The sequence below is a fragment of the Vulpes lagopus genome, chromosome 2, assembly GCF_018345385.1.
Source record: "Vulpes lagopus strain Blue_001 chromosome 2, ASM1834538v1, whole genome shotgun sequence".
NCBI lineage: Eukaryota > Metazoa > Chordata > Mammalia > Carnivora > Canidae > Vulpes > Vulpes lagopus.
In genome coordinates this window covers 40,919,875-40,942,304 of record NC_054825.1, presented here as the reverse complement: position 1 = coordinate 40,942,304, position 22,430 = coordinate 40,919,875, and the positions used below count along the sequence as shown (strand labels likewise).

At 34.2% G+C, this 22,430-nt stretch overlaps 1 protein-coding gene across 8 annotated transcripts in view; it reads left to right on the top strand.

Moving 5' to 3' along the window:
• MAPK8 (mitogen-activated protein kinase 8) overlaps nt 1–20,747 on the top strand; it is a 90,973-nt gene extending 70,226 nt beyond the window's left edge. For 5 of the 8 annotated variants that reach the window (XM_041740792.1, XM_041740753.1, XM_041740810.1 and 2 more), the window contains 7 exons: nt 1,874–2,039; nt 5,957–6,028; nt 7,390–7,572; nt 7,859–7,983; nt 8,505–8,568; nt 12,100–12,177; nt 16,165–20,747. In XM_041740792.1, the coding sequence (XP_041596726.1) occupies nt 1,874–2,039; nt 5,957–6,028; nt 7,390–7,572; nt 7,859–7,983; nt 8,505–8,568; nt 12,100–12,177; nt 16,165–16,310 (834 nt within the window). In that variant the 3' untranslated portion in view covers nt 16,311–20,747. Of the gene's footprint in view, nt 1–1,873; nt 2,040–5,529; nt 5,602–5,956; nt 6,029–7,389; nt 7,573–7,858; nt 7,984–8,504; nt 8,569–12,099; nt 12,178–16,159 lie in introns of all 8 variants that reach the window. The other 3 variants (XM_041740801.1, XM_041740773.1, XM_041740782.1) reach the window with 2 other exon arrangements.
• Nucleotides 20,748–22,430: the final 1,683 nt, after the last annotated feature.

Sequence of the window (22,430 nt, the reverse complement as noted above, 5' to 3'; positions counted from 1 at the left end):
ACAAATTCACTTACTCTTCTCATACATAGTTTGAAACAGTGTTACATCTAGAAAGGTATAGATTCATATACAAGGTTGAATTTCAGGTAATATTCTTTGAGGCATTTTTTTAACTTTTTTCTTGATAAAAAATATTTCTTAAATTGTATTTTGCTCTTAATCTTTCCAAAATAAAGTGTTTTAAGGTTGGAATCTTATTGCTAAGCTAGAATGCAGTAGTATAAAGAGCCATTAATCTTTAACCATCATAGTAAACACTGAAGTAGTATCAAAGCTTACAATATGTAATTCTTGAACTAGCTCTGTTACTTTGCTGGGATAATGTATTTTGTAAATAGTATACCATTATGTTTACAGAATAGCAATAATGAAAATTTTCATCTTCTATTTCACTAAGCCTGTTGATCTCTATTTTTAATTTGATAAAACCCTTAGATTATATATCTTCTAAACCCATTCATGATCACCTATCAAAATAGGCTAAAGACAACATATGTGATTTTCTGGATATAGACATTACAAAAGTGTTCACACTTTTATAGCCTGTCTTTCAGGCTGCTTTTTTTCTTGTGTATTAATCACTGGTATTTTAATGTTATATACTGTTTGTCAGTGCCAGTAATGGAATATTTTTGTGGTGTGGACTTTCTGTGCTTGCTTTCTTTGGTTTCTTGGTTCATAATAAGATTCATCAGGGCTAACAGGCAAAGTGTGTTGGACTTGAAGTCATGAGTGTTTATGCTGCTGCCTTCCTTTTAATTATCATAGCACATAATTCCTAAAGGGTAGGATTAGGTAGAAAATTCTCACAAGGACATCATTTAGTAGCATCAACAGCAAGTAATTTTATGGATTAGTGGCACCAAGACAATGGTATCCTACTTCCATGGGCAGACAAAAATTTTATGAACAAATTTGTGTGATTTAAAGTGGGAATCTAGTGATAGAAAAGACTGATAATCATTTCAGTCCTTTAGAACTAAAAATCTGCCAGTTTGAAAGATAAAGGACATTTGCTTGGATTGACATGGAATAGCCCATTATTGACTCGTAATATCTATATAAAGCTTGTTGTGAATTTAAAATGAGATTTTTAAATTTTATTTTAGAGAGAGAGAGAGAGTGCAAGCTTCTGTGCTAGCAGGGAGAGGGAGAATCTCAAGCAGACTTCTGGCTGAGTATGGAGCCCAATGCAGGGCTTGATCCCAAGAAACTGAGATCATGACCTGGGTTGAAATCTAGAGTTGGACACTCAACCAACTGAGCCACTGGGGTATCCATAGAATGAGACTTCTTAAAATTTGGTCATTTATAAAGGCTAACTTATGATTCTCTTTCTTTTACTATAATAACTTTGAAATACCTTTCCAATTGTTTTTATTGCACTTGATTGAAAATTTCTAGCTAATTGTAATTTCTAGAAACTGAAAGATAAATTTCTCTAATACGTATGTATAGAGAAATACATAAGTGAAAAATGCCATCAGGCTAAATTCTCAAAATTGCCTGTTATGGTGAATTTGGGCAGTGATATTGATTATAATGAGAGACATTATAACAGTTATCATGAATTGTTTTTCAGGTGATCTAATGGACATGTGGATGGCTCAGTCGATTAAGCATTGACTCTTGATTTTGTCTCTGGTCATGATCTCAGGGTTGTGGGATGGAGCCTCATGTGGAGCTCTCCACAGAGCAGGGAGTCTGTTTCTAACTCTGTCTCCCTCTCCTTCTGCCCTACCCCCTGCTCACTCATAACTTCCTCTATCTCAAATAAATAAAATCTTTTTTAAAAAATTATTCTAATTAGCTTGTGAACTATAAAATTTTTGTATATACCATAGCAGTCATTTTTTGTTTTTATATTTTTAAGGACTTAAAGCCCAGTAATATAGTGGTAAAATCAGACTGCACTTTGAAGATTCTTGACTTTGGACTGGCCAGGACTGCAGGAACTAGTTTTATGATGACACCTTATGTAGTGACTCGCTACTACAGAGCACCTGAGGTCATCCTAGGGATGGGCTACAAAGAAAACGGTCAGCAAACACTATTTACTTGAAATACTGTTATTTGCTTTTGTTTATCAGATTGCTTATGTAAATATTTAAACTTAAGTGGATAGAGTTAAATGTATCACTGAAATGTTTATCACAAATTTGAAAGTAACTATAAATTTTGTCATAAATGTTTAGAAAAACTTGGGGCCCCTGTTTATTTAAATATAAGTACATAACCATCAATACTACAGCTAGACAAAGGATTTGTTGCTTTGGCTTCTGAAACAGAATATATGCCATTTGCTTGCCTGTAACTTGAAAATGAGTATTTCTAACAGGGGCTGAAGTATATGGTGGGCTGACAGTTCTTTAGTAATAATCCTACTTTGCATAAGTGATATTTGAACATACTTCCAACCTTTTGAAACTAAAGTTATAGCACCTAGTGTAGACTTCAAGAGCTATAGTGAGGCCATTTTGCAAAGCTGATGGATGATTAAAGTGATCTTTTAGAAGCAGTGCTTCATCAAAGCCTTGTGTCCACCCTAAAGAAATGTCATCATTTATATGTGCGTGTATTCAATTATAGATTTCAGCATTAGAATCAAGTTTGAAGGGACGCTTGGGTGGCTCAGCGGTTAAGCGTCTGCCTTCAGCCCAGGGCGTGATCCTGGAGTCCCAGTATCGAGTCCCACATTGGGCTCCCTGCATGGAGCCTGCTTCTCCCTCTGCCTATGTCTCTGCCTCTCTGTCTCTGTCTCTCATGAATAAATAAATAAATCTTTAAAAAAGCAAAAAAGAATCAAGGTTAAAGAAAATTAACAGGCATGTAGTTCATATACCTTTTAAAATGTTACATACATATATGTGTATATATACACATACGTGTAATTTAAGAATTTTGTTGAAACTCAGATTTTTAAGCTATAAATAAACCTATACCGGATGATTATGAGCTTAAACTATAGCTTTTAAAATGTGGCAATTTCATCCAAAATACTCCCTAGAATAAGACCTAGGGTACCTAAGGTGTGTTTTTTTGTTTTTGTTTTTGTTTTTGTTTTTAAGCAAGGAATCTGGAACAGAAGTTCACTTTGAATCAAGAAACTGTATTAATTCAGTCTTTAAGATTAATTTTTATAAAAGATGACGCTAAACTGAAGATTTTAGCTTAATTTCCTTTGCTTTTCTGAATTAATTAAAAACAAATACTTTGACTATTTATGATTATTCTTTTCTTTAACATGCTGTTCTGTTTCCATACTGTCTAAAATTGTTTTATATGTTAGACTTCACAGATTTAGATTTCGTATTAGACTCTTTTCTTTTGAGAAATGAGATTTCCAGTAACCAGCATGAAAATTGCTTTTGCATTTGTTGTAAAGCTGTCAATTGTCACAGATACTGTGTCACTCAATGTCCTATAAATGTGATCTTGGAGATAGTTTCCTACCAGAAATTAGCACCAATAGAAACTATCATATAAAGAATTGACATGCTTTCCTGTCTTAGGAATTTTGCAGATCACTTTATTGCCCTTTTTTGGCCTCAGGAAACAAAATCAAATGTAATGCTTGATCATGATAACATTAGTAATAAGGTTAGAACAAGAACTTCCTTCTTTTAGTGACACCCCACCCCCACTAGTTCTTTGACAACTTTATTTTGTCTTTTATTGCAAGCTACCATAAGGCTTTTTACAAACTGTGACATGATAACTATATTTAAACTGCCTAATAGATTAAGCAGTTAAACCGTTTAAAGCTAGTTTTGTTTGAATCAGGCATGCTCTATTTTGAGAAGTCTTCCCTAATCTAACCCAGGCAATATCTACTCTTGTGCTTGCAGCTTTTGAAATTTGTTTAAAAACATGTTTTTCTTAAGGCTACCTACATAAATTGTGTCCTGGATATTTAACTGAAGTTTACCATTCTTTAAAACCTATAGGGAAATTTTATTGTAGTAGTTTGTTTCCAAAAATAAAAACCCCAGAAAAAATGGTTTTCGGAACTGATTTATGAGTATTAACTTTCCTCTAAAATTGTATTCTTGAAAGGTGAATCATGAAGATTCATATGAATTCTAATAAATTTTAGAGAAACTTTAACTCAACAGGATTTCCAAAATTTATTCCCACCTTTGTTCCTAAGATTCCATAAGGAGCTGGTAGTCTCTTTATGAGTATATTGGAAAGTACAGACTTCTCATTTCACAAGTCCACCTATCTCTAACACTTATTTCTTTCCTCTTTCTTTTTTTGCCTGAAAAAGGACCTTGAAACTTCAAAAACAAATGCAAGTTTCTAAGGCTTTCTTTTTAAATTGCTCATTCTTCCCCTCTTCTATTAAACTGCAACCACCTTTATTTAATTGAAATATATAGTAGGCATGCAATATTATATTAGTTTCAAGTGTACATTGTAGTGATTCAGTGTTTATACACATACACACATATATGTATATATATATTTATATATAGTGAAGCAGTCATCACCATAATGAATCTACCTCCTCTCTTTTTTTTTTTTTTTTTTTTTTTTTTTACCAAATTTTCAAACCAAAGACATAAAATATCAGGATGTATTAGTGAAACAAGTGGAGATCCCCAAATTGCCCTTTTCTTTGTTTAGCTGATTCTTTTCAGCATCAATTGGATTTCCCATTAAAAGTTGATGGGAGTCAGGAAGTCAATAGGGAGACTCTTTGTAAATAATAAATCTGTGGGAACTTTCATATTATACCCAATTAAAACGAACTTCTTAAACCAAAGCAGTTTGGTTTTATGGGTTTAAAAACTTTAGATGGAAAACATAAAATATACTTCTTTTACTAAGGTTTTTTTCATTGATTATTTGTTCATTCTCTATGCACTTGTTCCGTTTGGAATAGTAGGGTAAATGTAGTATGACGTCAAGAAAACAAATGACTTTCATTTCAGAATAAAACATAGGACTTCTCAAATAAATTTACTCAGTTTGAAATCCAGTTTGAAAATTTCTGAAGAGCTTTTGATTAACTTTTTAACTGTAATTATTCATAGAAACGCATTCTTTCTGTTAAATATTTTAATATACTAGATTATTTCCGCTCATGCTTTTTCTTTTATTTGACTTAAAGAGAGAGTATAATGCACAGTTGAACCTCAAAATAGTATCAAGATTTTATTTAAATTTTGCTGCCTCATGTTCATTTTCAGCCTTATTTGCAAAGATGTGTTTGATTCTGTTTCATATTTTATAAACAAATTTATAGAGACAAATGTATAGGTTTTTCAGTTATGTGATTTCTGTGCATAGCTCTCGCTTTAAAATTAGATATGTAGTTAAAAGGCTACACTTCACATTTGCTTTTGTGAATCAAAGCCTTTTGAAAAATATTTTGTGTTTTAAATTATTCCATTAGCTAAAATTAAAATCACTTTTTTCTTTTTGTGATGTTTTGCAGTTTTTATATAATGCAGTCATTTATGCTTCTTTGATTTTAACGACCTTTTGCTTTGCTTTTCCTTCTTTTGTGCTGCAAACATATAGTGGATTTATGGTCTGTGGGGTGCATTATGGGAGAAATGGTTTGCCACAAAATCCTCTTTCCAGGAAGGGACTGTATCCTTGTGCTGCTGCAGCAGTTAAATTAGTTAGGTGATGAACTTCCTTCTGTTCTCTAATGAAAATAAATATGGCATATTCATATATATGGGTTTCTTTAAACAGATGTAAAGTTTGTGGCTGTTATAGTTCAAAAATTGTTGAGACAAGAAGCTGAAATATTTGTAGGCTGCATTTGGCAGTAGGACATACAGTCTCTGCTGGTAGTTAGAGCACATTCACTGTCACTCATTTTTATTTTATACTGCTTTCTATAATTTTAAAGTATACATGGTGTATGTGATTTTTTTTAATGTTTAAATTTTTTTTTAACCAAAATCTTTATGTTAATGTCATTGCATTTTGTTTTCAGTTGACATTTGGTCAGTTGGGTGCATCATGGGAGAAATGATCAAAGGTGGTGTTTTGTTCCCAGGTACAGATCGTATCCTTATCTTTGGCCTAAAATGTAGTTTCTAAAGGTCAAAATGTATGATAGCACTTTAACTTGGTCAGGTATAATGTATTTTGTCTCTCCCTAATAGTAAAATATTGTTAAACTACTCTTTCAAAATACCACCTGCTATTTGATATAGACTTTCCTTTCCCTCATTTATTAGTTTATATATAAGTTAATTCTTACAATTGCTAAGTGAATTACCCATAATTACTTGCTGGCTTTGAGTTGATTTATTTAACCTAAATCAAAATCATGGCTTGCATTAAAATTTCTAATAATTATACACTCGAGTGAGCCTAGAAGTACTTAGGACTTAATACAAATTTTGGAATTGTCTGTTGCTTCTGTTCATCCTTTTGTTTTGTTCCCCCAACCACCTCCTCTTTTGTTACTGTTCTGTATGTTTTGCATCTTTTTGGTTGTTGTCTCATTTTCAACATAACATACTGATTTTTTTCATCTGAGAATTTTAGCATAATAGTTTTATATGGTGGTGAGTAGATTTGGGTTCATTCTTTTTGTTCATCTGACTGATTTTAGTTTTATATTAATGGTGGGTGATCTGTTACTTGTTTATCAACTAGTAACTGAGAATTGTAGGAGGGAGAATGGGAAAAGCTATACTCCCTGGGCTAAGAAAGACTGAATTAGTCTGCAGAGAGGACTTGGAGTATGAAGACTAGGACGAAAAAGACCAGGGAATCATAACCTTAACAACTTATCAAAACACAGACTCATTTCTTAAGTTTCAGAGTTTTAAAAATATTTTAATTAAACATAAGCTAAACAAAGAATGACAAAAGAAAATGGCACTTTTGTTAAAGCCATTATTTTTATTGTTACTGGTTATTTTCTGTTAGTACAGAAAACGAAAGGACAGATTATAAGAAGTATTTCTTAACCTCCCAGAAATGCATTCACATTTTCTAAGTTAAAAGAAAAGACAGATTTTATATTCTAGAAATGTGTACAGTTTAAATTTAGAGTTCCTGTGGGTAGTAATTGTCGTTATTCCTTGAGTCACTTATCCTTTGTATTTAGAATTTGTGGGTTTAAGCTTCTCTTTCTATGGTAAAATCAGTATTAGTAGACATACGCACACACACACACACACACACACATACACACACACACACACACAAAATAAGGTTAACAAAGCTTATCTATTGATCCTTTCTATCTACAGTCATTGCCTTTTACAAGGTGGCTATAAGACAGAAAATTTATAACTGCCACATTCTTTCTTAGAATTTTTTAAATTGCCAATTTATTGTTATTTTAATATAGATATGGCTAATGTATTGAACATTAGTTACAGAGTATTTTTCTTAGCTACTTGATATTAGATATTGATCAGTGGAATAAAGTTATTGAACAGCTTGGAACACCATGCCCTGAATTCATGAAGAAACTACAGCCAACAGTAAGGACTTATGTTGAAAACAGACCTAAATATGCTGGATATAGCTTTGAGAAACTCTTCCCCGATGTACTGTTCCCAGCTGACTCAGAACACAACAAACTTAAAGGTACTTTTTATAAATATGTATATTTATTCAGTTTTGGGATGTGTGTGTATGTATGTTCTTAAGGGATAAAACGCAGCGTTATCTCTGAGTGGTGGAACAAAGTGAAAGGTTTGAGTTAATTTTTTTTGTTATTTTATTTTTTTAATCCTGTATATAACCTGATTTTATAGTAAAATCTTTTTTTTAAAACATACATTTTCAATAAATGAAAATTACAATAATGAAAGTTATAATAATTTAAAAACTTTCGTTAGATACATATACATTAACATCATTATTTTTACAGCCAGTCAGGCAAGGGATTTGTTATCCAAAATGCTGGTAATTGATGCATCTAAAAGGATCTCTGTAGATGAAGCTCTCCAGCACCCATATATCAATGTCTGGTATGATCCTTCTGAAGCAGAAGCTGTAAGTTCTTTTCTTAATGTTTGAAGACTATACTGAATTAAAGTTAGGCTTGGAGGAGACTTTAATTTTAAATAAAAATAACATATTTTTTGTTTTTTGCATGACTAGTATCTTAAATTAATGATCATATCCAAGCACCCCACACACAAAGTTACATCCCACTATTTCTTTCCTTTTAGCCTTGGTACGTGATGCTAGGACGTTGAACACTTTGGGAAAACATTCTAACTAGTTACAAGACAAACTATTCTGTCCAGAGCATAGCACACTTGTGTGATGTAAATAAAATAGGACAGTTTCAAAAACTAGAAGAAAAGAAAAAGATGGTTAAACATCTTTTTTCCTGTCGTGAAAGTGTCATCCAAAACTAGTCTCTCTACATAAGAAGGTTGTTTATGATTGATCAGTGTTTGTCTAATGATGTATTTTTGAAAATCTCTGTCTGGCTAATAATTCAGATAATTTATAAGGAATTTATATACTCTCAATAAACTGAATTATTGTTGCATTGTGTTTTTCAGCCACCACCAAAGATACCTGACAAGCAGTTAGATGAAAGGGAACATACAATAGAAGAGTGGAAAGGTAACATTCACCAGATTCTTAGAGATGAAGCTGGAAGAGCTTCTGGATCTTTATGTTGATTTATTCATGTTAAGGAAATTAAAGATACTTTCTATTATTCATAACTGATATTTGGTAAAAAGATTATTAGTATTTTTACAGAAATAGAAAGTTTTCTGTCCCTGACTTAATCTGAATCTCTCAGGTTCCCACCCCGACATATTGATGCTTTCTGGAATTTTTATGCTCTTTCATAGTGTATAGATGTACAAACTTGTGTTTGATGTCTCTCTCTTTTCCTCTCCCACCCTGTTTTAGTCACAAATGGTTGTATACTGTGCACACTTGCTTTGTTGATATAATCATTTATCTTTGAGATGTCTTACTCCACGTATCTAGCTCATTTGGTTTAATAGCTGGTTAGTGTTCTGTTGTATGGCTGCGTCACAACTTCTGTATCTAACTCCTTCTTGAAGAGCTTTAAGTTGTGTCCAGTCTGTTGTTGTTACAGACAACTCCACAGTCTTCTTGTATACATGTGAGAACATCCCTGTAAGAAAAATCCTACAAGGAGATTTGCTGGGCCAAAGGATATTTTTCAAGTATTTCCAAAATTACTCTCCAAAGAAATTATAGCAGTTTACACTTCTGTCAGCACGGTTTAGGAATGTCTATTTTACCCCCACCTTCACTAACAGAGTGAGTTAATTTTTAATCTTTGCAAATCTAATATAGTAGTTTTACTTTGTGAATGTGGGTAAACATTAATAATGCACTGATTGTCTTAGAAATGTTAAAATATTTCTTTTTAAAAAAGATTCACTGGATCATTGGGGCTGGACAATTTTTAGATTCTGTTTACTTCCATTTCTGTTGTCATTTAGTAACTTGACCACTTTTGTAGCTATGTGACTTTGGGCAACTCACTTGGCCCCTTCTTTACCTGATCTTAAAATGGAGACAGAAGACCTATTATTAAGAGATTACATATATAAATAGTTGGAAAGGCTAAAGGCAGTGAGTGGGGAGATATAAACTTGAACAGATCCATCTGTAAATTTGGGGTGCACCTGGGTGGTTCATTCAGAAGCATCTGTTGGCTCAGGTCATGATCCTCAGGGTCCTGAGATCAAGCCCCAAGTCGGGCTCCTTGCCTGGAGAGGAGTCTGCTTCTTCCTCTCCCTCTGACCCTCCCCTTGCTTGTACTCTGTCTCTCAAATAAATCTTAAAAAAAAAAAATCTGTTCAGGAAGAATGAATTTGATTCTTCCTAGGACTAACCAAGATTAGTTTTCTCTGAGTTAACTTTTGGGAAACATAGTTAGACTCTATAGAGCCCCCCAGAATGATAGAATTAAGTGGAACCTAGTGTATCTGTATATGTAATAAGTAATGCACAAGAATATAATTGTGGACCAAAGTATGTGGTCCTGATATTTTACATATCTTATCTGATATTTTTATATATCATTACATTTACAGTAGACATTTATGTATTTCTTATAATTTTAATAGGCCACCAATTGTAAAACATATAATTATATACCACTAAGAGAAAACACTGCCAGTTGCACTACACCATTGATTATAAGATGCAACTCTATTTCATATATGTTAAACTGAAAGTGCATCTTAAAATCAATGAAACATAGTATAGTTGACTCAACAACCCAGGGATTGAGGTGCTGACTCACACACAGTTGAAAATTCGCATATAACTTTTGACTCCCCAAAAGCAACTGCTAATAACCTTCTGTTTTTTAGATGCTTTACTAATAACATAGTTAACACATATTTTGTATAATACATATACTGTATACTGTATTCTTACAATAAAGTAAGCTGGAGAAAAATGTTATTAAAGTCATAAGAGAAAATAAATTTATAGTACTATACATATATTTGTTGGAAAAAAGCCATGTATAAGTGGACCCATGCATTTCAAACCTATGTTGTTCAAGAATCAACTATATTTTCTTTATTTAAATTTAATTTGCCAACATATAGTATAATACCCAGTGCTCATCAGGTGCCCTCCTTAATGCTCATCACTCAGTTACCCCATCATCCCCACCCACCTGTCCTTCAGCAACCCTCTGTTTGTTTCCCAGAGTCCACAATTTCTCATAGTTTGTCTTCCTCTCTGATTTTTCTCCATTCAGGAGTCAACTGTATTTTTGTGTGTAAAGATGTATCTGTGATTTTTGATCACTTTAAACATGTTTACCTTTATTCTATCTTTTTCTCCTAGTCCAAGTGCAGCTCAGTTACCCACAAACTGCTTTTTTTAAAGATCTGCTTGACAGTTTCAGCATTATAGCAGAAAAATCCATTCCAGAGCCATTAACTTACAGGTTACTTTGTCTACTAGTTAGTACTCCTAATTAGCCTTGGTTCCTCTGCTCTAATATCTTTTCACAAATGGGTGTTTTCTCTTTTTAAAAAAAAAAAAAAATCCTCCTATTTAGAATACTTATCATTGCTTTTTTGTTTCTTTCAAGAAAAGAATCTTCCATTCTTTCCTCTATTCAGACTTCGTATTTTTCTCTTTCCAAGACCAAAAAAGATTACCATAGCAAGCAAACTTTGGTGTCTCTAGCTCTTGTTCCTTCTGACATTCCCACTTATTTTACCTTATAATTAGAGATTCTTTATCAGTTTAATTTAAGTAATTAGATTCCTTGAAATCCTGTGAACATTTTCTGCTTGTACATTTTTCTTAGAAGAGGGTTCGTTGTTCTTATGCATTTTTCAAAGGATTCCATGATCAAAGATGAATAATGGTGATGTAGCATCCACTGGAAGGTTCTTCTGAAGTAGACATTCAGACTCACAAGGTGCATCACACTTGACATAGAAGAACACAGGGCAGGAGGGATATAATAACATCCTCAGGGCAGCATCTGGTATCTCTTCAGTTGGAGCACTGCTTATTAGCATTTCATCCACTATACAGAAGTCTAGTAAAAAAAGATTCCCATGGAGAAATCTGTGATAGCATGTCATACTTCAAATCATAAGGAGTTGAAGGGTAGCTACCTGCTTTTTTAAAAAATAAAAACATATTTATATTCCATTCTTATTAAAGAAGCTTCCATACACACTTGCATTTAAATCATATAACAGATATCTAGATAAACACCTACAATGTACCAGTACTATGCCATAGCTCAGGAATTAGAGGTGAATAGGACAAATGTGAGACAGAATTGAGCATTTGTCATACTATGTGTAGAATGACGTGGTATAGAACAAAGAACTGGTGGAGTGAAAAAAGATGAGGCTTCCAACCCTACCTCTATCCTTAACCGAACTTTAGGAACATTAGTTATAGCAGAGATTTTGTTTCTTTCAGTATAGTTCATGGTTCAGGATCAGGGAATTGTGGTTAACACTTTTGAATCTTCGACTGACGATTAAGGGAGTTTTTGCCATTGAGAAGACACTATCAGAAATAGTTAATGTGTGTAAAAATGTTTTACTTAAAACATAGATAACTGTGAGATTGGCTCTTAGACTTTGAAAAGTTTATTTTTGTTCACCTTTTTTTCAGAGTTGATATACAAAGAAGTTATGGACTTGGAGGAGAGAACCAAGAATGGAGTTATACGGGGGCAGCCCTCTCCTTTAGGTTGGTTACAATATAAGCTTGGTTAAGGTTATACAGTTTGCTTCTTCTGTTGTAATCTTCAGTTGCACGAATCCTGTAGTTTCCCCCATATTTACCACTGTTATTATTGAAAGTTTTAAAAGTATAGGGAGTATAATTTGGTTAGTTAAATTTGAAAGCACTGATACACTACTGTATCAATACATCATACTAATATATCTGTAACTGACTTTATAAAATATACATCTTTTTCTATCGTACTGACATCCCAATGAAGAAGAGAAATTTAAAACCTTCTTCTATTGACATTGTTCTCTTTAAAGAAGAACTTTTTCACAATTAAGTATACTTATCAGGATTTTAACACTTTACTTTGGATAAACTAAGGCTTTATAGCAAAATTTGGTACATGTGACAACTAAGTTACCATCTTCTCATTTTGGTGTTTTTGATTTGTTGAACTAAGGCAGTAACATTAAAACTGCCATTAGAAATTGTTCCATCTCTAACAAGAAAAGCAGTTTGCAGGAGTTAGACATTTTCTTTTATCATAAGCTATCTTACACTTAATTTTAGTACTTGTAAAAGCATAAAGCATTGAGGGGGAAAAGTTAAATGACAGGTAACTTGTATGAAATACATACTGCATGACAGGCACCTTGTGGTTTATGTACTTTTATTTCTTTCAAACCTTACCTAAGACCTCATGAAAGGGATTATTATGCACATTTTACATGTGAGGAAACTGAAGTTCAAAATTATTAAATGAATATAAAATTACAAATATATTATGTAAAAAAGTCGCTAACCTGAAGCCATGTTTACCAGTAGCTTCAGATAACCCGGTTTTTCCAGTATCCCATATGGCCTTTGGCTGGCAGCAGAGACTTTTAGCTGCAGAGATTAGGGCAGCTTTAGGAAAGAGATGAAATTTGAATTGAACCGTGAAGGCCAAGTAGTATTTCAACAGATAAGTCTTGAATTTGAGTAAAACGATGCTATTTTAATCATCCCTTTAAAACTCTTCTACATTTTAAGGGAAAAAAAAAAAAAAAGAATATCCTGTGGGTAAGATTTTTAATTATAGTTTCAAATGCCCATTTTGTTGTACTATAAACATATATTTGTTTAAATAATTTCTGTGGCTCTCTATAACATTTTTGGTTTTATTTGTGCATCTTTAAAATTTTTTATTTTTTAAATCCTTGATCAGGAGTGCAGTCTTCTAAATTATAGTATCGATACTATTGAAAACAGAAATTAATTTTGACCTTATACTTAAAATTTAGTTGTAACAAAAGCTCTGTTATAAATACTTTAATAGCTGAGTCGATTGGCTTTGTATTGATGTACGGTATAGTAGCATAACTAAATTGTTCGTGTTGGAGATCCAAGTGGGATTTGAAAAGTCCATTATTTGGAAAACTTTTATACTTCAGAATACTATCCTAAAAAAATTTTTTTTTAGATAAAAATAAAAAAGAATACTATCCTAGTGAGTGGCACGTTCTAAGTGTTGAATGTTTGAGTGAACTTAATTTTATGAGATGGAGCAGTTTTATCTCTTCTTAATTTAAAGAAATGGCATCTTGGGCAGCCTGGGTGGCTCAGCGGTTTAGCGCCGCCTTCAGCCCAGGGCGTGATCCTGGAGACCCGGGATCGAGTCCCATGTCCGGCTTCCTGCATGGAGCCTGCTTCTCCCTCTGCCTATGTCTCTGCCTCTCTTTCTGTGTCTCTCATGAATAAATAAATAAAATCTTAAAACAAAAAAAAAAGAAATGGCATCTTAAAGAACACTTGACTGTAGTTATAAAATAGTGGCAAGGACAGGACTGCAGGTTTCTAGACATTTTCTGGATTCTCAGTTATTAGCTTGCAGAGGAGAGTGTTATTTTAGTAAATCAACCTGTTATAAAAATATTCAGTTCTTAATTATGTACAAAAACAGAAGAAAAATCTTTGACAAATTAGAATATGAGATAATCACAATACCATTTCAACTTGATTTTTTAAAAATGAAATGTATTATTTTCCCCACTTTCCTATCTTTATTTCAGTTTGGCTAATATACAGTGAGTTTGCATGCCTTTGAGTGTATAGAGACTCACCTGAGAGGGAAATGACCCAGCTACCAGAAATGAATGATTTTCCTTATTATTGCCATTCAGATAATTCAGAATTTACTAGATTGCTTTAAAGTTCAGGGGAAACAGGTACCTTTTTTTTCATAGGTATTTGATTTTCAAATGAAAAAGTTACCTATATAATGCATTTAAAAGTTAGTTTTTGGGGCACCAGGGCTGGCTCAGTTGGGTAGAGCATGTGACTTTGGATCTCAAGGTTGTAAGTTTAAGCCCTACTTTGGGTATAGAGATTACTTTAAAAATAATTTTAAAATTAAAAAAATAAAAGTTAATTTTTATCAGATTAAGAAGTTTGGATAAAAGGAAATTTGAATTAAAAAATAGAGGCATGAGGGGATTCCCCGGGTGGCTCAGCAGTTTAGCACCTACCTTCAGCCCAGGGCATGATCCTGGAGTCCTGGGATTGAGTCCCACGTCAGGCTCCCTGCATGGAGCCTGCTTCTCCCTCTGCCTCTCTCTCTCTCCCTCTCTCTCTCTCTCTCTCTCTCTCATGAATAAATAAATAAAATCTAAAAATAAAAAATAAAAAAAAAGAGGCATGAAAATGTATGTTTGGTAGAATCCTTTTATCATCTGAATATTTCAGTACAAGTCTTCAAAGCTAGCCGGGTACTGTGTACTCTTCAGTCAACAGACACATTTTGTAGAGTCTTGTGGATTGAATTTGAAGTAGAGTGTCTTTTACCTTGTGTTACCTGTTCTGTCTCTAGTAGTTCCATTCTTTTCTGTCTCCCAGCTCCCTCCCCAGTAACCTAAAGATTTGCCTATTCTATGTCCCTGGTTATTTCCTTATTGCTCTCAAAGGACCTTTTCTGTTCTAAAGAGTTTTATTGTTCATCATTAGACAGAATAATAGGATAATTTAAAACACTGAGATGCTAGGTACTAGAGCAGTGTTTTTTAGCCTGCTTTGTTTTTAGCTTTGTTTATATCCTTGAGTGCTTGAAACTCAGCCCTAGAAATGCTTACTGCTCAATATGAAAACGATTGCTTTTATTCCATAAATGTATTCTTAAGAACTTCTGTACAATTTGTATTATTTAATAAGCTCAAATTTGGAATGACTCTTATTTGATCACATAGCTCAGAAGAATTTTAAAAAAAAATACATACTTACCTAGAACATGAATCATCTTTAACATATTTCCCATCCCTCAGTGACATTCCCTCCTATGTCCTAACCCAACTCCCTTCAAAGGATTTCTCTATTAGTTATTTATTCCTGCTACTTTCTAAAAAAAATCCAGGTGGGATGCCTGGGTGACTCAGCAGTTGAGCGTCTGCCTTTGGCTCAGGGCGTGAATCCCAGGTCCAGGGATCAAGTCCCACTTTGGGCTCCCTGTAAGGAGCCTGCTTCTCTACCTATGTCTCTGCCTCTCTTTCTCTCTCTCTCTCCCTCTCATGAATAAATAAATAAATCATAAATAAATAGGTAAGTATATGTATGTATGTATATATATTATATCGATAAATATCCAGGAAATGCTTGTTAGCTATAGCTAACTTACTTACAGTAAAGGAAACAATCTTCTTGTACTTTTATGTTTTATGTTTTAAAATCTTTTTTAAAAAAGATGTGCCAGGATATTGTTTGGAGTTTACAGTGAAAAGATAAGTAATTTTTATTAGGGCAGTAGTCTTTTAACTTTTTGGGCCATATATCCCTTTGAGATCCTCTCTCCAACAAAATGCAGTACAGACAGTTTTGCATGTTTTATCAGTATTATTCATACACAATCTAATGAGCCTTTTCAAAGCCAAGAGAAAAAAATTATTGATCACTAGAGGTAGCCAATACAGTATAGACAGCTCGGCATGCAACTCTGTCTGCAACTGATTTGCTGTTTTGTTTCTCATAGCACAGGTGCAGCAGTGATCAATGGCTCTCAGCATCCATCGTCGTCATCATCTGTCAATGATGTGTCTTCAATGTCAACAGATCCAACTTTGGCCTCAGATACAGACAGCAGTTTAGAAGCATCAGCTGGACCTCTCGGCTGCTGTAGATGACTACTTGGGCCTTTGGGGGGTGGGGGGATGGGGAGTCATTTAGTCATTGATAGAACTACTTTGAAAACAATTCAGTGGTCTTATTTTTGAGTGATTTTTCAAAAATGTAGAATTCATTTTGTAGTAAAGTAGTTTATTTTTTTTAATTTCAAGTGATGTAATTTAAAACTTAAGTTGTGTTTTAAAACAGCAACAAAACTGTATTGTATTTTTGCTGTAATTAACTGTATAATGTAAACCTAATTATTTTATCATGGTTTAAAATTTTTGCATATTTGCTTTATCTTATGCTGCTGATTTTTTTTTTTACTGAATTTGTAAGATTTTGTTTAAGCAACTATTATGTGGTGACTTGCCTATATCATGAATTATTTAAGATTTTATAGTTTTTTTAATTAGAATTTTATTTTAAATGTTTTGTTCATGATGCTATCCTTCAGGGTTATGTGCTTATCAATGAAATAACCCCAGAGGAGTGAGGGAAAATAACCTGTAGCCAGTTGTATTCAGGAATAACTACTGTAAATGATGAACGTGTTAAAAAAAACCTCCAATATTTGCTACTTGCCAATCCTAATTTAATTATAACAGTTGGTAGGCATCCTACAATTGTTCTTTGGCAAAAGTCCCATCATCTAAATGGCAGAATAACTTAGAGCATGTCTTTGAAGATGCTGGGCGTCTACCACCACCCTCCTATTCCCCAACCCCGCACAACAAAAGTAAAGTAAAAAGAATATGGTATTTTCTACAAATTTGTGGCATGCTCAAAGCTTATGATTACATAAAGTCAAGAGGATACTTCATGAATAATACATTTCAATGCAAATAAACAGATGGTTCACTTCTACTAGCTATGAGCCTGTTTTTGTATACACAGAGTTAATCTACTCAGGCTGTAGGTCCCAGCAGTGGTCTAGAGTCTGGTCTTTCCCTTTCCGCAGCCTCAGGCCCTTGGACCTTGGACCTTTCTGGTTTCCTATCACAGTGTCAGTCAGGGGAGCACCAGTTCTCAAGGTGTTTCTGGCCATTTGATTCTAACTGTAGCATAATCATACTTACACTAGCTGTTGGGAGGTTCCAAAGCCTACTTCAATTTCTGTAGGTGATGTATCAAATGAGCAATATACCGTTCATCTGAAAATAGTAGCACACAGCCATATATAAGATATCATTTTCTAAGGACTGTTTCTTCACATTGAGCAGAGCAGGCATAAGTAGTGGTTTAGTCTGAGTCTTTGTTTTTTTATACCTAATTTTCAATAAAACATGCAATGTGGATGTTGAGTAGTGTAAGAATGGTGCTGCTCCTATCAAGTGTATGTTAACTGTTTACATTTTATACCTGCAGAATTCTTTCTCCACAACAAATTTTTCTTAAGTAAATGCCATTGAGGTGTCTATCTCTGAAATACATTCTTTGTATTGCCCCCAGGCACTTTTTGTTATTTTTGGAACAAGAAGGATTTCATGTAATGAACTGGGAAATGCATATGTAAGTGACAAGATTCTAGGCAGAAAGTCCATGGGAATTAATGACCAACAGGAGCAAGAACTGGTACATCTCAATATTCAGTGTCTGAGAGTTCGCTTGGCATGTTCTTCATATATTTAGTGCAAAATGCCTTTTGAGTTAGGTATTTTAGGTTATTGTTAATGTGCAATATTTAGGATTAAAATACATTAGCCTTTTTGTATGCTTTGAAACAGCAAGTTTGTTTTTGATGGTTTCCAGTTGTGAGTTCTAGCCTCTTGAAGTTATCAACCTTTTTATCAATCCGTCTTCTACTCATACAACATGGTGTGTTAATTTTATTAATAAGCAAATTAGAGTTTTGAGAATGTTACACCTCGAGTTATAGAAACAATTGGATTTGCAGTTTTAGTGGAAATTTGAGCATGAGTGTGTTTATATTAGTTCGGCAGTTAATCAGCTTTATTTTCCCTAGGATAAATTATTTCACTGTTGCACTTTAACAACTGACATGCTTTCAGAAGTTTCTCATATTTTATGTTTGATTGCCAGTAAGCCATCTCTATTGATACAGATTAAGCAAGGAAAACCAGGTGTTCTTACTGTATCATTTGTTGTAAATGCCAGCTCCCCCTTGCCAGCCAGCATGTTTCAGTTGATCCAGAGAAAATGAATTCTTATTAGTCAATGTAGACTAAAATTCTTAACAAATTCTATCCTGAAAACAGTCTGTTAAATGTTAGGTGCCCTAGGTTTTTAAAATACAATATCTAAATACAACTTTCCCTCATCACATAAATCTATTAAGCTAAAGATGTACTGGTTCTTTTTATTTTATAAACCTTTTGAACCTTTAAAACATCTTAAACATTTGTGTGTGTTTTTTTTTTAAGAAATTGCAAATAAGATTTCTATTAAGCAGTACTTATGTAAAGCCACCTTGCTTCTCATAACTTTGGTTTTTCAACTTTATATATTTAATATACCCATCATCTTACTGTCAGAAAATCATTTTGATTAAGATTTATTATTAACTGTATTATTTTATTATTCAGCTTTATAGGAAAGAGGCAGTAATTCTTTCTACATAGTTCTTCCTGGTTACCACTCTGTTACTTTCTAATCATTTGTAAAATGATTGTGGTGTTGGGATTGCTTAATTATAATATGTATAAATAGAGCATCTCAACTCTTTCATACTGTTTGCTGAACAGTTCTCGTTTTGTCACACACCCTTGGCTGCTGATTATTCCTGGTGTGTACTCTTCCAGGTTGGCACAGTGCTTCACACCAGACTTACTAAGAGAAATGCCAGCCTCTTAAATGAGGAGGCTCCCATACAGCCCCCTTTGTAGTATAGAGAAACTTGATGATATGCAAAGCAGCAAACTTTCCCGTAAGCCCTTGCGTTATTCTGTTCCATGTTAATCCTGTTTTGTCTAAAAAGATGAAGGTGAAGAGGACATCAGTTCTGATAGTGAGATCAGAGGTGGGCAAGTGAAACTGTTTCGGGGTTATAGATAAGACTTGGTTTACACTATCGGCCAGTATGTGCTACACGTATGAAGATGTAACTACTCAGTGTTGCCTAGGCACAAGCCTGTACGACATTTTGAGATAAAGACATAGTCTGTTTTCAAAAATACTGTTGTAGTTTGTTTGTGGGTGTTGTTCATTAGTCACACATTAGCTGTAGAGTGAATGCATGAAGCCCCATGACCCCAGTAAACTTCTCTTATCAGTAGAAAAACCAAACACCACTGTTCCATGATTAGCAGCCCTCTTAAATGTTGCCTCCGTGTCTTTACATGTTAGTGTACCTGTGTTTCTATGATCTCTCTTAGGTTTTTCCTGAATCAGAGGAAACTGATTTTTCCTTAATAATAAGAATGATGAAGATGTAAAGGGCATTGAAGCAGAAATGTATAGTTTGGGGTACGATTAGAGAAATCACAAGGAAAACAAAAGTCCTAATTAATTTAAAACTAACTGCTCTCTTAGTTAAGTGCTCTTAAGGAGAGTCTAGTAAGAGTAACAACTTATGGCCATTTCTAGTTTAGATTCTCTTCGTTCCTGAAACTTCCGAGAAATGTTACCTGTGGATTAATTTTGCACAATGTTCTATTCTCACAATAATTTACAAATTAAACTAGATTTTTATTGAACTACCTCACACTAATTTTCTATGCTTTCCCAAGTAAGCTATTGCCCTTATTGTAAGCTCTTTACTGAGTGTGAATTATAAATGTGTGTTAAATACTTTATAGCCAATGTTGACACAGTACCAATAAGTGTGTAAAATATATACCTTGCATCAGTAAGAGAGACTCATGTGGAAAATCTTTCATTGTATATCTTGGAAAATTGTGTTAGATGTGTTCGTTGAACATTATTACTGTCTGTTTTTATAAGTAGAAACCTGCTCGTGATACCAGTCCATTCTTTACATTTTACAAAAGGAATAAATCTTAGTAAATTTTACGAAGAAATAAATTACTTTTGTAGGCCCGATATTTGGTATATTTTTGAGAAGCTCTTAATCTTTTAGCTGAATGATGAAGTTGAACTAGCTGTCTACCTGGACTGTGACATCTATTTTCTCATTACAGTTAATCCTGTTCAACGGGTTTTAAAACCTGGAAACCTGCATACGATAATTGACATTTGCTTTTCTCCCTCTATGATGCCATTCCTTCTTCATTCCTGTTCCTTCCCTGTGTTCCATTCCCTCTCCTCTCTAGAAAAAAACAAAATGGGGCACTTTGTAGGGAATGCTGAGATAATTATTGTGGTTTTTAAATCATTCATGCCCTGGTCATTAAACATGCACCACTGGAATGTACACATTGTTACCTAGTATGTTAATTGGTTATAATATTTTAAATAAAAAAGAAAAAAGTGGTATGAAAATTATGAAATTAAGAGTTTTTTCATTGAAAATAAAATGTAGATTTGTGGCAAAAAGTTTTTCCGGCAATTTTAAGATATCCTGTGGATTGGGATTAAAAGGGTAGTGGTGTTAGCACAGGTTTCTTAGATTTGGATTTATACAGATTGTGAAGAGCTTAAAATACCATGCTGGTTTTCTGGTTTACCTAGTCTTGCTTTTCTTGAGGTCTTGAGGTCTCTGGAGAAAGTTTATCTAAAAGGAATTTTCTTTAGTGCCCTTAAGCTAGTTCTTGGTAACTATGTGAGAGAGCAGCTATCATGGCCACTTGGCAAAAAGTAATTTAAAAGGATCTATTTCAGAATAAATTGAGGCTTTCAGCCTTGAGTATGTTCTCACCTTTGTCATGCATATTTTCTCTTTGCCTGTGCTGCTGGCCAGGCTGCTCTGTGAGTATCAGGGTCACTCTCTATATACATCCAGGATGCCTCTGTATGACAACACTCCTCTATCTTACTCAACTCTTGCTCCAGAAAACCATCTTAGCCATCCTGTCCCCAATCCTGGCCTGCACTCAAACTTCCTGCTCTGAGGACAGGACTGGAAGGAGGTCTTTAACCTGATCACTGCTGCTCCATCAGCTGATGGGGTTGCCAACCTGGTGCATGCAATCTGTTTTATCACAGTCACTGGAGAGGCCTCCGGGAAGAGACTGGGTGGCAGAAGCAGACATTAAAGCGTTGAGTCAATATCCACCACCAGTTGGTATCCAGTATCCAGTTCTGATACCCCATGATGTAATACCCCAGTGACACTAAATAAAAGGGGAATAGTTCGTCCTTGTTAATCTAAGTACTCCATTTATTTTAGTATTGTACCTTAAAAGGTGCATTGACTTCATGTAAGTAAAAATTGATTTGTACTGATTTTGTGGTTTAAACTTTTTTTAGCTTTACAGCGAATGCACCAATATCTGTGGACTTCATTTGAAACTAAAATACTTAAAATATGCCTTGTTAATGTTGGACTTCTAACATTTAATTTTGTCAACTGGTGAATGCATTTATGTCTAAGATCCTAAGTTGGAAGCTGGGGTAAGGAAAGATACAAAAATGGATGACAGTCTGGTCAGCCTAATTGAAATACTCTTGTGAAGAGGAACAAGAACCATGCTGAAGGAACACAGGGATTGATCAGATGAAATGAGAATTTTGCAGAGGAGGCATTTTTTTGAGCCTTGGTATAAGGAAGGGTAATCCCAGGTTAAGGGAAAAGCAAGGAGGTTTAAAAGTGTGTGCATGGGCAAGGAATGTGGAATGGCCTGGCCTGAATGTGGTCTATGAGGAGAATATAATGACAGATAAGTCTGAAAGACTTGAAACATTTGGAGGAATTGTCTTCATTTTAAAGGCAGTAGGAATTTGAAGTTTGTGGGAAAGAGTAATGTGACCAGACCTTTGTTTTAGGAGGTACATGGATAGTGGGAGTAAGCTGGTTAGACTGGAGGTGGAGACTGGTGAGTGGGCAGCCAAAGATAGCTGAGAGAGCTGAGATCCTTTTTGAACAAGAAAGGAAGGAGAGGACTCAGGTTGCCATTAGCTGGGCAAAGTGGCCAAGAGTAGCATTTGGGGATGAGCCCTAAGGATTTGGCAGCACACAAGTGGTTGTGCAGGGAAAGCATATCGAGTCTATTTTCCAGTTTGTTCATCATAGTTTGAAGAGACCATGATGGGACATACATCAGGTATGGCATCAGCTT